The 16672-nt window shown below is 30.3% G+C and overlaps 2 protein-coding genes across 2 annotated transcripts in view; one reads left to right on the forward strand and one right to left on the reverse strand.

Annotated features, from left to right (window-relative positions):
* The window catches only part of LOC125826298 (uncharacterized), a 445897-nt gene that overhangs the window by 422371 nt on the left and 6854 nt on the right, over positions 1 to 16672 (reverse strand). The window lies entirely within an intron of this gene.
* Positions 13507 to 16526, forward strand: LOC125826448 (transcription factor LAF1-like). The gene is made up of 3 exons (XM_049505820.1): positions 13507 to 13648; positions 15008 to 15137; positions 15911 to 16526. The coding sequence occupies exons 1-3, from the start codon at positions 13507 to 13509 to the stop codon at positions 16524 to 16526; spliced, it is 888 nt and encodes a 295-aa protein (XP_049361777.1).

Consider the following 16672-nt stretch of genomic DNA (forward strand, 5'->3'; position numbering starts at 1 on the left):
TTCTGATATTAATAATATGCCTATAATGACCATCTAAAATTTCATATTCAAATTGGCAATTGAACCTAACTTGACAATCTCTAGCATAATCTTTGTTTTCTTCAAGTACTAAACTTGCCATAGGAGAAATGTCTGATATCCAAGTGTCAACAAATTTTCTCATCTCAACATTTCTATCTATTATCTTATGTCTAATCTCCTCTAACATGGTGATAATTGATTTATGTCTAGCAGCTAATATCTAAGAATTAAATGTCTCACACATATTATTCTCAACAATATCACACTTAGCATGCTCCTTAAAATATGCTTTAAACCATGTCTTTTTTTTCATAATGTAACAAGTCCCCACAGATCTTCTTATTACCAAGTTTATTAAGTTTGTCCACTTCATCTTGAAATTTTACCTCAAAACTTGATTTTGCACATCTCCAAAATTGTTTTCTTCTTTCTTCTCCTCTCCAATTCTTCTGCCAATTGGATCAGATATGTCTAGCACACATCCTCTGCTCACAATCTGGCATCAACTCCATTATGGCTGCTATAAGATCCTACATATCATAATAATTTAAATTTATGACTAATAATAATTAAATAAATAGGCAATGAGATCAAAATTAAATAAAATTAACATTAAACTAACCTTTTGCAAATTAGACATCACAGTCAATCCATGTCTAGTGCCTAAGTTTGGATCTTGTATCAAGAAGTTGATGAAGAAACTCCAACTGTGCTTTGTTTCTTGATCAACAGTTGCCCAAGCAATTGGAAACATTTGTTGATTTCCATTCCTACCAATTGCAACTAATAATTCACCCTTGCAAGCACCCTTCAGAAAGCATCCATCAAAATCAATGATTTTTCTACATCCTTCCAACCAACCTCTCTTTAATGCATCAAAACAAACATAAAAGTAAACAAACATATTCTTTCCTGGAGTAGATTCCTTGTCTGTCCTCACCCAACATGAACTACCAGGATTAGTCTGCTTTATCATGTATGCATAATCACACAACCTTGCAAACTCTATCTTTCAATCACCCATAAACTCCTTGAGAATCATCAATTTTGCCCGATAACAAAGAGTTCTTCCAACATACAATCATGTCGTCTTCCTCACCAACTCTTGAATTTCCCACAACTTTATATAAGATTGAGAAACTATTATGTCCCTAAACTTATTTGCAATAAAGTTAGATGTACACAACTTGTTTTTGGTTGTGGTAGGGCACTGATGAACAGGATAGTAATTCTTAACAATAAAGTCACCAGAGTCTTTGTCTAGACTAGCATACAACAACCATTTGTATTTCTTGTGCTGACATTTAACTCTGACTCTATGTTTTTCATTAGGCCTCAATTTTAATTTGACTTTATATTCCACAGCATACTCTGCCACAGCCTTTCTAAATTCTATGGCATTTTCAAATACCATACCAAGCTCAAATATAGCAACTACACAATCAGGATCAAATCTGACCTTTCTAATTTTTCTTCTAGCTGGTAAATCAACACCTTCCACAGCTTCAGGATCTAATTCATCCCTACTGTCATCACTATCTAGTTCTGAACTATTAGTATATTACTCATCTCCCCTCAATCTTCCTACATACCTAGCAGCCTTGTTCATTCCAATGCCTTCAAATCCTTTATCAACACCAGCTACTCCAAGAATTATTTCCTCTGTAGGAACAAGTTTTTTCCTTTGCAAGTGGTTCTCCTTTCATTTCTAAGAGTTCTCAACTCTTCATCAATCTTTGAGTCATCATCATCTGGAATAGCAAACTCTTGTGAATCATCACAAATATCCCAATCTGTTTCAACACCTTCAAGATCTGATGCATCATCTACACCAACTTCAACATTAATATTCTCAGATTGGACAGCTCCTTGTTGTAACCCTTCATCCACACCAACTTCAACAATAATATTCTCAGATTAGGCCCTTTCATCCACATTAATATTATGTGAGTTTTCTACCCCATCCTTATTAACACTTTCACGAACTGTTGGCCCACAAAGATAACCTGTAGGGACCCCATCTTTAATAACCTCTACCTCATCCACAACATGTTGAACATACAAGTCCAAAAAGTTACCATCACCTAGGTCTTTTATAAGGTTTAGTAAGCTAAAATCGTTATCGACTAAGACAAAGTTATTGGTTGTAGGGTCTTTAAAATAAAATCCACCCACAGTAACATACCTCATATCTCTAGTATAAAAAAACAATTCCATTAAAGAAAAGTGGTCTTTATCGATACCTACGTATTCCACTTCACTTTCCCCTATGTAAGTGAGACCTCCACCAGATGTGCCTTTCACAAATTTACCACCATGGTGAAAGCAAGTTACTATAATAATATCTATAAGATTCCCTGAAAAAAATCAAATAAACCTGACAAATTACTGACAAGAAAACCCTAAAGAATTTAAACTTTATTCACATATGTACAAATCATCATTGTCGCACCCTATTTCGAACCGGCCGAAACAATTCACACATAATGTGGCTGACACTCTGATTTTGGAAAAATTGCTTTGTTTGTTTTAGAGTCGCCACCTAAATTTTAAGGAAAATATTAGGAAAAACATTTTTTATATGTAAATGTAAACTCTGTTTTGATTTGCGAAATCAGTGAGATTCTGAGTAAGGGTTTTGATTACTCGAGGGAAAGGTGTTAAGCACCCCTCAGAGCCTATCCGAAGATAGTCCTTAAACTCAATTTAGGAAAATATAATTAGGAAAACTTGTTTATTTATTTTGCTTTAAAATCAATGGTAAGTAAATTTTATTAGTTTAAGAAAATATTAAAATACAAGGTACAACATATATATGTCTATTAGATAAAATTACAGTAGTATGTTTATCATACGGTAGAAAAATAAATAAATAAATGCGCTAAAAGTGTATGACAATTTTATGTTAAAAAAATATATAGATGTGTTTTATATAAATGTATCCAAAATGTTGAGTTTTAAGGATAGGAAAATTTGTTGTTTTATTTATATAGAATTAGGACATGAAATAAAATAAAATGAGAGAGTAGTCAAGTTGCAGTAGTAAAATAATGTGTATATTAAAGTGTAGGGATTTATAAATTATAAAAAAAATTAATATTTGTAAAAGTGATAGTAGATATGAGAAAAATAATATATGAACTGTATCAAAATAATAAGTTACATATAGAGAAAACTAAAAAAAATATAGAATTTGTACCTTTTTGCGTATGACATATATATGTATGTACCTTGTATTTGAACCTGTTGACATATCTAAAATCTTGAAATAACATGTTAAGAAATTAAAATGTTTTAGCAATATTTGATTTGAAAAGTGATAATAGTAAATGTAATTTCAAAAGGGGTGATGTATAAAATGATCCCAACTATTGGGCCTTATCCCAAACCATTATTCTTCTACTTTAAGTTTTAAAAGGGTCTACAAATCGTCACATAATTTTAAGGCCCTACTAGAAAACTATGTACTAAGTACCTATTTGTGAGGTTAAAAACTAACTGATACGAGGGAAATAAATATATACAAAGTTGGCGGCATTTACATAAATAAGAGTTTAGAAAAAGATTTAATAATGGTGTGTAGAATAACAAAAAATAAAATAAAATTAAACTTCAAGAAAATAAATTTTAAAAAAATGTAAGAACAATTATTTCAAGTCCTTTCTATTTTTTAAAATCTTGTGGCCAGTGACTCGAGGCGACAAAATAAAATTTTTAGCCAAGCAACAAAAGGTTCAACTATTTTAAGACTTTAAATAGAAATTTGTAACACTCAAAAGCTGCACTTTCAAGTTCTTGAAAGATTACACTCCTTACCGAAATATCAAAGTTTGAAATCGCATAACTCCGATCCCGAAATCTGGATTTTTAATTTTTTAAAACAGAGGGTTCTTTCCCTCAGAAAATTTACATTTTTTATACCTAAGTTACTATCCTTTAAAGTGGTGATGTTTTTTTTTCTTAACTTTAAAATATGCACCCCTTTTAAAACTAGAAATACATCATTTTTAACCCAAATTCGCTCGTCATAAAACTCTCATAACATAGCATTTATTTTTTTTTGTTTCAAAAATACACTTTTTTTTTGCACACAAAAAAAATCTGCACTAAAGCTGTTGTAAAGCTGCAGATTTTTTAGCTCTCAAAATGTGCAGTTTTACACTTCAAAGCTCACAAAAAAAAGGGATTGCGTTTTGAGCCCCAAAACCTTGCAATTTATATACTCAAATTCTTCCTCTTTTGAATCCAAAATTCAGCACTTTTCAAGCTCGAAATGCTGTATTTTTGAACAATAAAAATGCACTTTAAAAAAAACCATACTTCAGACACTTCTTTGCAACTAAAATGTTGAGTAACAAATAAAACTTAACTAGAAAGTAACGCTATAAGCTAAGTGGCTATACAAAACGCAATATCTAAAGGCAAACAAGGTGGGCGACTACGTCTTATTATCGTTCTCAATTGGTTTCTACAAACCCAAACAAAAATAAAGCAAGCATAAATATAAATGTGGAAAACATTAATATGGGAAATGTTAGTCAAAATAGCAACACACATATATATATAAAGCACATGAAACTTTGAACTAAGAAAGAAGTATTGGACATTATTGACGCAATGAAGGCTGCTAGACACGAGTAGATAATATAGTAGGCTGTTGGTCGCTTCTCTGAATTGGACAGAGATGGAGTAATATCACAACTCCGAATGCGCTCCAGAGTGTACATGTGAATTAAAGAAAAAAAATAGAAAGATTAGAAAGTGGACTTCGAAATATCAGAAAAGAGTGTAAAAACAAAGATCATGTAGTCGTCTTTTACCCAGGTTTCAATTGACTTATACCAACAAATATGTTCTGAAAGATGTGTGTGTTTTTTTTTAATTACATACAGGTCAACATCCTTCTAAATTAGTTTACGTTAGTTAGACTTAAAGTTCAAGCTATGAAGGGATCCTAAATATTTACTGTAGCATAGGAGCCTTTACTCATGCACAACAATCATATCACATATAGTTTCTGGGGAAGACACAATTGATATTTACACCTAGTTTCTAATAAGTAAAGTGAGGATACTATGGATACTTCTACACAGTTATTAAATAAAGCTACAATAGACTTAATCCATCTAATTCAACAGGTAAAACAATAATTATATACCAACTGTAGCGTGCATCAGCATACTTAAACATCTCGAACTCTTATAGGTATATTCTTAATTAAAGAAACTCAAAGATACGCGACACAATCATCCAAAAGCTTATTCCTTATTAACACATAAAGGACTTAATGATAAAAGTAATAGCTATTCCTTACCGATTCATAATACTATAAGATCCCGAGATATCTCGTTATTTAAGATCATAGAAAAAGGGAAGATTCAAATAAAGAAAAATCTGGTTGTGTGCAGATCTCCGAGTAAGTAAATAATGCACTTTTAGACTTCAAAAATAATTCAAACAACCAACAAAATGTTATTATGTGATCAAGATAGATATCTTTTTTCAACTTTATGTAAAAAATGATGTCTTCCTACCTGCATACAAAAATGTACATGCCAAGGATGTGTATTTTGGTTCATGTTGATTATTCTATATGCTTAAGCTTGGTATTCACACATATATGCAATAAAGAGCAAGGTGTAGATTCAATCGAGTTAATCACCCCAAAATAGGCATAAAACAAAGAATGAAAGGAGCTAGGGACATACCAACATGGCGAGTAACACTTAAATGACAACATTATAAACCAAGAAGCAAAATATTCCCAAGAAAAAGATAAAACATGAGGGGGCCAGTAGATCAAGATTGATTATACTCGAGTAATGATTAATTCGGTTAATCGATATGAGCTTTGTTATGTCCAATAGTCATACATTACGAGCTAACAACCCTATATTATTTAGAGAGGAAAAAAAAAATCACGTATCGCACATCAACGACATAAATAAGTTAGAGGGGAGAAGACTTCAAGTTGGTCCCTTAACTAAAGAGCTTTAACAGACTTAAAGTCTAGGCCAAATGACAAGAATTTGACAGAACTTCTAAAGTATTGAATATGCTTAGATACTATACGTAGCTTAGCTATTTTAGCGAATAAAATGGAGTTCTAATGAATAAAAAAAAGATTTATTATGTGTCAATACTCTTGAGAGAAAAGCATTGGTCTAATCCAATACATCAAGAATCTATTCTAATTTGAATAGTTCCACACTACCATCCATAAGAAGAACAACATAAGAGCGGAAATCGATTCCATATTGAAAAATTGAAATAGTAGCAGGCGAAGGACTGATTTTAAGCGCTACTTCATTCATGCTTTTAAGAATACATATTTTTATATATACAAAAAAGAACCTAGTTACAAGTGGAGAGGTAAACAGGGTTTGAAGTAGAGAATTCACAAACTTTAAATGGAATTAGAATTTTAGAACAATAAGATAACATATACAACTTTTAAGTTGTAACACATCGACTAAAACATCAATGACACTTAGGAGCCAGGAGCAACACAAATCAAGCTGAACATTTAACGAAATTATATTTTTTAAAACTCAAGATCAGTAACATAAACATGCCTTATGTTTTCTAGGCCAACTTCAACTCGAGTTTCATTGACAACATGAGTGAAATTTCTGCAACTTACAGACATCAAACTGACGGATTTTCTTTAGAAAGTAACTCTATAGAGGAATCAGAACGAGCAGCCCCAAATTAGTTAAAACTTTCAACATATTCAACTAAAATATAGGTATGTATGAATAGGTAGACACGAATCAGTAAGACTCACTTCTAAGCTTAGAACAATCCTAAAAATACACCTCGAAATTACAGCAAGTTTTACTTTGAAACTTTAGGCTAATACACATTCGATTTTAAATGGAGACAAACAGTATGATATCAAAACGTCAAGAGGTTTAAGTTATGCTAGAAGAACAAAGGCTCATATCATTAAGACTAAACTTATTTCCATCAGTGAACAAACATATCAACTAAAAAGAATTGAGGATTGAAAAAGATTTTACCTTATGTTGAGCAGCAAACTAAAGCTTTGACGTCTAGAGATTTCAACTTCGAAATTCGAACTTCAACTCAAAGAAGAACAAAAATAGAGAGCAGAGATCACCTTAAAATCTATTGCACTCTCTCTATTGCTGGGTGATTTTTGAACCTTTTTTGGATTGTTTTTTTATATTCATCCCTGATTTCCGAATTGGAAGACGCCTGCCTTTTATAGGCGAAAAATCGGATTCAAGATACCAATTGAAATCAAAACAATTACTGGAAAATAGAGAACTACTGCTACCGAGCAAATCAACGTCACTTTTTCAGGTTTTGGAGCCGTTGGGATCAGGCATAGGCGGCGTAGGGGTCTCTTTTTTATCAGAAAAAGATGATGGGGGAGACATAAAGCAAGGGACTGCCGGAAATTGTTGTTTTCTGGTGGTCAATCGCCGTTCTTCGTGGGACGAAGGAGTGACGGGCATGGGGAAAGGCAGCGCCTGGGGAAGGAGGAGAAATTGTGAGGTGATGGGGAGTGAATGGAGTTGGAGACCGCCGGATATTGTTGTTTTCCGGCGGTTCATGGCCGACCTTGATGGGAGAGGTCGAAAGAGGCATGGGGGGAGGTGAGCGTCTGGGGAAGATGAGGATTCTTGGGAAAGACAAGTCTGAAAATGGCGTACTATTTTTTGGAAAAGAAGAAAACCATTTTGGATTTAATTTGGGCCGTCCGATCATTTGATCGGACGATTGGTAAAAATAAAGAGTTTAAAAAATAAATAATAATTATATATATATATATATATAAAAGGATGAATTAATTAAGGCCGTTAGATTAGATTGTAAGGTTGAGATCGAATCTAAAGAAGCACAATCCATGTGCTCGCCTACGTGGCATACATGGATTGGCTGGTTTAATAAGACTTGGATTGCCAAATTTGCTCAAATTAAATTCATTTAAATTATAACTACTTTCTTTATTAAATATCCATAAGTGATAATTATTTTGCAAGATTAACTTATTTGATAAAATTAGTCACTCTTAAAATTAAATTAATATAAATTAGTAAATCATTAATTAACTAAGCTTTCCAATATTAATAAATACACGAAAAATATCTATTGCGACAAAAGGAATTATATTTGAACCAAAATAGATTCAATTCTTAAGAAGAACAACATTTATTTTAAAATGAGAAAGTAAGTAGTAATATAATATATTTAATTTTTATAAGAAATAACATTTAAGAAATAAATTTATCAAGTCAAATAAGTAATTAATTTTTTTTTGTATTCCTAAAAAATTTCATAACATATATATTTTATTATTATTATTATTATAATTACTATAGTTAAATGTGGAGAGCCAAAATTGGGTGTCAACAATCATCACTGTAGTAATATACAAAATAGACACTATATTTAAAGGGGAAATTGACAGCAATAGTCATAGAGATTCAAAAATGAACTTACTTCACAAGATTGAACACAAAATCTCTTAGCTTTCTCGAATCAACCCTAAAACACAACAACAAGAGTTATTTTCTTGAATTGACCACGTCGTAGGAAGAAAACATGAAGATTATTGATCAACTTTCTTGAATTGACCACATATTGAGCGGGAATCGTGAAAGAAATATCTAGGGTTTTTTTGAACACGTTTTGGGGATTTAGAGAAATGACTGAGGGGTTGGGTGTTTTGTGATGTGTATTACCACGTAGGATTAGATTTTCCACGTAGGAGATGTGTAATGTCACGCGCTCCACCTTAAAACAAATGTCTCACACGTTAAGTGCCAAGTCAGCCAGGTGTGTCTGATAGGTACACTTTTTGAGTGGTTTAAGTGTTCAATAGGAAGGAGTCCTTGTTAAGGTGTCTATGCAGAAAATCCTTACAAGTTCAAGGGGCCGCTTATGCGTTCTGCCTAAAAAGTTTGATAATATTTGATATTTATAAAAACAATACTAAAATACGACTCACCTAACTTTATATATATATATATATAGAGAGAGAGAGAAAATGGTCAAAAGCCTCCCCAACCTATAATCGGATTCTCAACTACACACCTATACGTCACGAGCATCCTATTACCCTCTTGAACTATTTTAAAATGGAATTAGTGCCACCCTATATGCTGAGGTGGCAAAGAAAGCGTATTCACTCTCTCAAAGAGAGTGAGAGACAATTTTTGTTTTGTTAAACCTTTAACTTTGAAAATAATTTGCCGTTTTCTTATTAAGTTTCTATTTTTTTTTTAAAAAGTTATGTTATCTTTTACTTCTATTTATCTTTTCTTTTTAATTTTTATTCATTTTCTTTTTTTTTCCTCTTTAACCCTTCTCCGGATTTAAGCACCGGAAAATTCCATAATCTTACTTCACTATATAGCTGTCACTAATGCTATCTTTTTTCTCTCTTTTTTTTCAAAAGAAATTGACTCCCCTTCTTTTAATCATAAACTTTAGTTTTTCATTCTCACACCACCAATTTTACCGCTGCCATGTCGCCATTTCTACCTTTCTTTTTCCAGATCTAAAAACCCTCCGACTATCATAGTACGTGTTGTTAATTTCTTCTAAAACAATAAAATATACCTTTCGTAGATAGTGACATGACAACGAGATTAAAAATAGCGAAATACTTCAAATCACAAATCCACTTTGAATTTTCCTATCGTCTCCAACTCCAATATGTCATCCAATTTTCGAAAACTAAATGACCACCCGAACTTATCAATCTTGTCATCTAATTCTTTGGTTGGCTGACTCAACTTTGATTCAACGATATTATCAAACTTCACTAAAATTATGAAAAAGAAAATAAACTAAAAAATAAAAAATAAAGAAAGAATATACGGAAGAAGAAAGAAAGAAGAATGTAATGTGCTTGTGAATTTCATATCAATGGAGAAAAAGTGTCAAAGAGAAGTCAAAATGGGGATTAAAAATAAAAGAGAAAAAGAGAAAAGAAAATATAAAATAAAGATAAAGAATAATAACTTTTTTACTAAAAAAAATAAGATTATATTATGTGACAGGCGAGTGTATCTCACTACTTAACATAAATCTGGGTATGACTTTTTAAGGGGGTATATATTTCACTTTTAAAATGTTTAAGGGGGTAATAGGACACCCGTGAAGTTGGAGTGTGTAGTTGGGATTTCAGGTATAGATTGGAGGGGTTTTAGACCATTTTCTCTCTCTCTCTCTCTCTCTATATATATATATATATATATAAACTAATTATTTATATGTTGAAGTTTTGATTTAAATGTTTGCGTTGGGTGATTGATTAACAAAAATAATTGTTTGTACTTTATTTTGAATATATTTACACGTATAAAGTATTATTATGATATAATTGAGACGTTACTTAAAAAGCCAAAGTCGTAATTCTTTAATATATGAATACATGTAAGTTGTAGACTTGAAGTTGCCAAACTATAGTAAACGATTTACAGTACCACAAAATACCAAAATCAATCAAAATATCGAATTAATTTAGTATGATAATGATATAATCTTTTTAAAAATCACAAATCAAAACCATACCAAACTTTTCAATACTGTATCATGCTCACCCCTAAATTGTACTGTTATTTACTAGAGGCTGTTAATTTTTTGGAAATTTGTGTCATTGTGAATTGAGAATTTTATATTTTGCTAACATCATTTGTGAGTTATGAGTTATGAGTTATGACTATACATATATTTTTTAATCGGTCTCACCTTACACTGCATATACGCAAAATAAAAGAACAAAAATAAATATTAAATGAAAATGGTCTGAAATATAAGTGTCCAGCTGGACAATTTATTATTATAATGATGCAATATTTATGATGTCTATGTAAGCATTTATATATCTTTAAAAAAACACTATTAAATAATCCAGGGAGTAATAGGTCTTACCCAAAGTTTGAGATTGTTACAACTATTTCGGTCAAAATTCGAATATATTTTGAACCCCTTTCCCTTGTAGGTAATAATAGTATATATGATAGTGAAGTATGTCTAATTATTGTATGACAAGAGTATTTTTATTTTTGAAGAAATTAATTTTCTGTTTTTGCTTCCATATAAAAAACCAAATTTATTTTTTCCTAATAACAAGAAAACTGCTTCATTTAAAACAATATTTTCTGTTTACTTGCCAAACATCAAAAAGTAAATTAAGAAATTACTTATTTTTTAAAAAGAAATTTTACAAAAAAAAACATTTTCCATCCTACCAAAAACACGCTTAATTTTATTTAGAATCAGTCAAATAAAGGACTTGATCACACTAGAGGAAAAAAGAAAATATGTTTACTTTCTGTATTGTTTTTTAGAAGAGAAGAGGGTGGTGAAAATAATGGTTGAGAAATTACTTTTGTTTATTCAACTTAGGTTTATAACAATGTTTAAGATATGGTTAGGTTAAGATTTATTCAATATGGGTAATTCTTTTACTTGAAGGAAAGGCAGAAGAAAAGAGGAAATATATAAGTGATTTTCTTGAGTAGAAAATATTGTATCATAAAATATTCTTAAACACTGTAGTGACGTAGTGGGGTAGATAGTGATAAATTAGAATTTTTACTAAAGATATTTAAAATATAAAAAAGTTATACATATAAAGATTTTAAGAAAATATAATATCTATTATATATACATAAAAAATGATTTTGATCTTAGATATAAAGTGAACCTACTTGCGCTTTCCTAGATCAATCATTGACCTGAGGGTAGCATGTGGGGGTGATAGCGATAGGGACCGGGTGGCTTGGGGTGTGTTGGAGGGTCAGTAGAAAATAATAAATACAAAGTATTATTTATGAAACTTATTTTTTCTTTTTTTTTTTTTCTTTTTTTTCATATTTAAGAAATTGGTATGCTTGAAACAAAAAATTAAAAATTTGTTGATAAATAAAACATGATTTTTTTGGAAAAATTGTATATAATAACAAACTATTAATTCACATTAAATGCTATAACCACAGTTTGATTTAATTGTAACCCATAGCAAACTGTTGTCATTTGGCTCTCTCCCTAGCTTTCTCGCTCGCCACTCTCGCCAGTCTCTCCCTCGCCTCTCTCGCTTTTATACAAACAGAATTGTATAAAATGCGTTCGTGTTTGTATAAAGCGAGAGAAAACTCATGTATATACAAATACAAATACATATATTTTCATCCTATACACTTATAATTATACAAATACAGATCTTCCCCTGCCCAGTTCTCTTTTGCCTTTCTCTCTTTCTCGCTTTATACAAACACAGATTATACAAATTACAATGTATAATTTGTTTTGTATAAAGCGAGAGAGAGATTTAATATACAAATATTTTATTTCGATTTAATTGTATACAAATTCAAATTTTATGCAGATATACAAACACATAAAATTGAATTGAGAGGTTGCCAGCGATTTATACAAATGGTTTGCCAATGAAATTATACAAATCTAAGCTCCTACCAGCGAGTTTTACAATTTGATGCTCCGTAACAAACATAAAATTTGCTATGGAGCACAATTAAACAAACTATAGCTATAACATACAAATATAATTTTTATATTTGCTACATGTGAAAGTTGTTCTTATTTTTTTCAAAAAAAAGACAATTCCTCCGCGCAAAATCCTCCCCTAAGATCTACATTTGTACTCGTACTCTTGATGTAAAAATGTATTTATAATTAAGTTTCTTGAAATTAAATTTGTGTTGGAATATGTATCTAACCTAAAAAAAGAGATATTTTTTTTGTCCTAATTTATATGACATATTTTTTAATCAGTATGAAGAGAGACAGAGGTAAAGCGAAGAAAAAATTGAGAGGGGTGATAAAATATGATACGATGCAACTTTAGATTACTGGGACATGCCTTTAGATAGAAAGGTGTGAAGGATATGTACTATGGTAAAAGATTAGTAGGTAACAATGTAGACTATAGTGTGACACATTGTGGAATTTCACGGGATATATTGTTGTTATTGGGTCTCACTAATTTTGCAAAAAAAATAATGTAATATTTTATTTAAAAACTCATTTATTTCTAGGGTTGTGTTGAAACATTTTAAAGTCTTTTCATATTTTCTTAAATTTTGTGTCAAGTCAAATTACATCACATAAATTGAAACTGAAAGAAACATAATTTTTTTTGAGTGATCAAAGAAAAATTCACTTGATTTTTTAAAAATCAATTTTTCAAATTTAAAACTCATCTTCAAAATCATTTCAAAAATTCAGGTATAAAATAACTATAATCAAACATTTTTTAAAAATTCTGGCCAAATCCCTTTCATTCTGCAGGGACAAATAGTCCCTTTTTAAACTATTTTTTTAGTTTGATTTGTTTATAAAAATGAGTAATTAGTCTCAACCAATCCTCCCTTTAAATCCTCATCATCAAATCTTCCTTTCTTCTCTCTCACAAGGCCATCTATAGAAAAAAGTTTCTAAAACATATATATATTCTCTTCAATTCTCATTTGTTTGAAAATAATGGGATGCAAGCAAATGGACAAATCAAAGCCAAAGCAAAAGCATAAGAAGGGATTATGGTCTCCATATGAAGACCAAAAGCTCAAAGATTGCATCCTCAAACATGGTCATGGCTGCTGGGCATCTGTGCCAATCAATGCTGGTTAGCTAATTAGTATTCTCCCTTCGTCTGCTATATTAAAAATATATGTTCACTTTTATTATTTTGTCAAGTTTTTGAAAAACCAAAAGATCGTCTATTAATTAGTTTCTAATTTATCTTTATATTAACTATAGTCATTTTCTAGAATATTAAATTTATTTCAAAGGGGAATATATTTAAATAATCATTTTATTAATTATTTCTTGACAGGATGTGTCAAGTCGAATATTCCTTAGTAAAAATGGATGAACAGAATACTTTGTATTCATTGTTTACTCGATAATATTCGACCCCATCTTTATATTGTTCACGTTTCAGATGTTCTGTAATCAGTACTGAATGTGTAGGATATTTAGTCCTGCATCAATTGTGGGAAGGGAGATGGAACTCCTTACATAGACTCGGACAAATCTCGGCTCTTAAGCTAATTTTTGAAGGTTAAATTAGGGCTAAGCTGATCTATTTTGTTGTGTCAGTGTATTTATCATGAAAATGCCATATATTTACTCTTGTTAAATTTTGCTCATTATTATATGGTACCAAAATTCTGTCTTTTTTCCTCTTATTGAATGGTTGACTATTTTTCCAACCTAAAGACTTTTTTACTTCTATTAAGTACCAATACCAAAATATACAAGATTTTTTTTTATATGACATCCTTGTTAGTAGTAAAATTAGCATCATTCGTAGCCCTTTGTCTATTTTTAATGCTTCATTTTCACAAGTGATTTCATTCAAGAGGTAAGACAAGTATCTTAATATAATACATCACTTCATTTTAGGTGACGTGTTTGAACTGTAAAGTTCAAAGAAGAAAAATTAAAAAAGACTTTAGAAATTTCTAATTTTAATTTTTAAACATATGCCAACCCCCAACTTGACGCGTGAATGTTAAAAGAAAATAAAATTAAAGATATAGTACATATGATTGCACATGTAATTTTGAATGTATTTATTTTATTAAAATTATTGAAAAGGAAAATATAAAATTAAAAAATAAGAACAACTCTTGCTTATGACAAAGGTACATCTATAGGAACAAATAGTATTGCAACAGAAGTCAACAAATAATAGAATTTCTGTTATGCCAGAGAAATTCAACTAAATATAAATATATATTAAAAATATTTATCAATTAAGACATTCTTTAAATTATATAGTTGACATGCATCGTTGTATTTCTATCGAGGGCAAATCTAGTCCATAAGGTATATGATTCACAATAATTCAATAATTTTTGTTTATACCTTATATTTATATTAAATTTTTTATAATTAATTTATTATGAACTCAATATTTTACATTAACTTGAAAACCTAAATCCGCTTCTAATATTTTTAATTTTTTTTTTTAATTTAGGGTTGCAAAGGACGGGAAAAAGTTGTAGATTGAGGTGGATTAATTATTTAAGGCCAGGCTTAAAGAGAGGGACATTTAGCACTGATGAGGAAGAGACAATCCTGACCTTTCATGGCATGTTAGGCAACAAGTAAGAATCTTATAAGTACTCTTTTAGTTTAATAAATATTTTTCATGTAATCTATAGGTTATAGATTCGAGTCATGGGATTAATTATTAATGATTGTTATAAGTTGACTTTATAATAGTCCACCCTATTTGGCTTTAATTGACAAACACTGCAGAAGTTGACTTTTTCCAAATAGTGAGAGACTTGTTAAATTCTTGTGACGAGTTAATTAATATAATTGGACAATGATTTATATATCTTAATTATGCCTTTCATTTTATTGGAATTCATAAAATATCAGACTATGTCAAGATTCCTTTCTTTTGACAATAGCCAATGGGTGGCTCAGATTGAATTTTATAAGTTAAAATGAATTGAATCAATAAATGGGTTATTATATAACTTTAAAAAACAGTTTATGTTATTGATTTCAGACTCGTTCATTAAAGTCAACAACCATTCAGTGAATTGTCTTATCTTATTGATTTTTAGTTAGTTGAGTTGAGATAGATTAAGTTGAAATAGACTAAATAATTGGTCCCAATTCTCAATCACCCAATTTTATCAAATTTAATTAATTAATCAATTAATTTTTTTTTATAAAAAAGAACTAATAAAAAGTTATTCTTTTTATCATAGTTATATACGATCCAAATCAATTCAATTTTAGGTGAGCAAAATTTATACAAATCAAGATAAGTTAAGTTAAAAAATGAGCGAGTCATTACACGCTTAAACATTAATCGATGAGAATATCATATTTTCATTTGCTAATTTTGTTAATATTTGTATAGGTGGTCTCAAATAGCACAACATTTGCCTGGAAGGACTGACAATGAAATAAAGAATCATTGGCACTCTTATCTAAAGAAGAGGATGCCCAAATTGGCTGAAAATGAAGAAGGGCATGCTAGAACATATACAAGTGAAAATGGAGAATCTTCACCTTATTCCTCAATGAAATTGGCTTCCCAAAATTCAAGTAAAATGGACTCATTTGAACGAATAGAAGGTTCATTATTAGCAGATACAGATCAATCTGTATCTGCTAATAACGAATTTGCAAGAGAAAATTGCAAAAGCAATTTCCCCAAAGTATTATTTTCAGAGTGGCTCTCATTAGATCATTTTAACCGTCAGGATTTCAAGGTGATCACAAGTAATCAAGATCTTTCTAAGAATAACATTGGATGCAACGATTCAATGTTCCAATTAGATACTTTCGCGCAATATGGTCCAGTATTAGCGATGAATGAAGTTATTACCAATGAAATAAATCGCGATTTTAACAATATGATTCAACAACCACTCAAGTTTGAGGATCAGATCTTTGTCAACGATTTTGAGGAATTTATATCCAGGGAATTTAATAGAAACGTCGATGATGTACATATAAATTATATTTTCTAAGTGCTTTTCTAAAATAATGTTGGTAGATTTTTCGAAACTAATAATGCAGGACAAGAAAAACTAGTAATGTTATCATATCCTGTTTGGCTCATAGAGTTGAAAGAAGCTTGGAGTTAAAAAAAAATAAAGCTAGCTAGTATATTTGT

The sequence above is a fragment of the Solanum verrucosum genome, unplaced genomic scaffold (assembly GCF_900185275.1).
Source record: "Solanum verrucosum unplaced genomic scaffold, falcon-dt-bn FXZP01001106.1, whole genome shotgun sequence".
NCBI classification, from domain to species: Eukaryota; Viridiplantae; Streptophyta; class Magnoliopsida; order Solanales; family Solanaceae; genus Solanum; species Solanum verrucosum.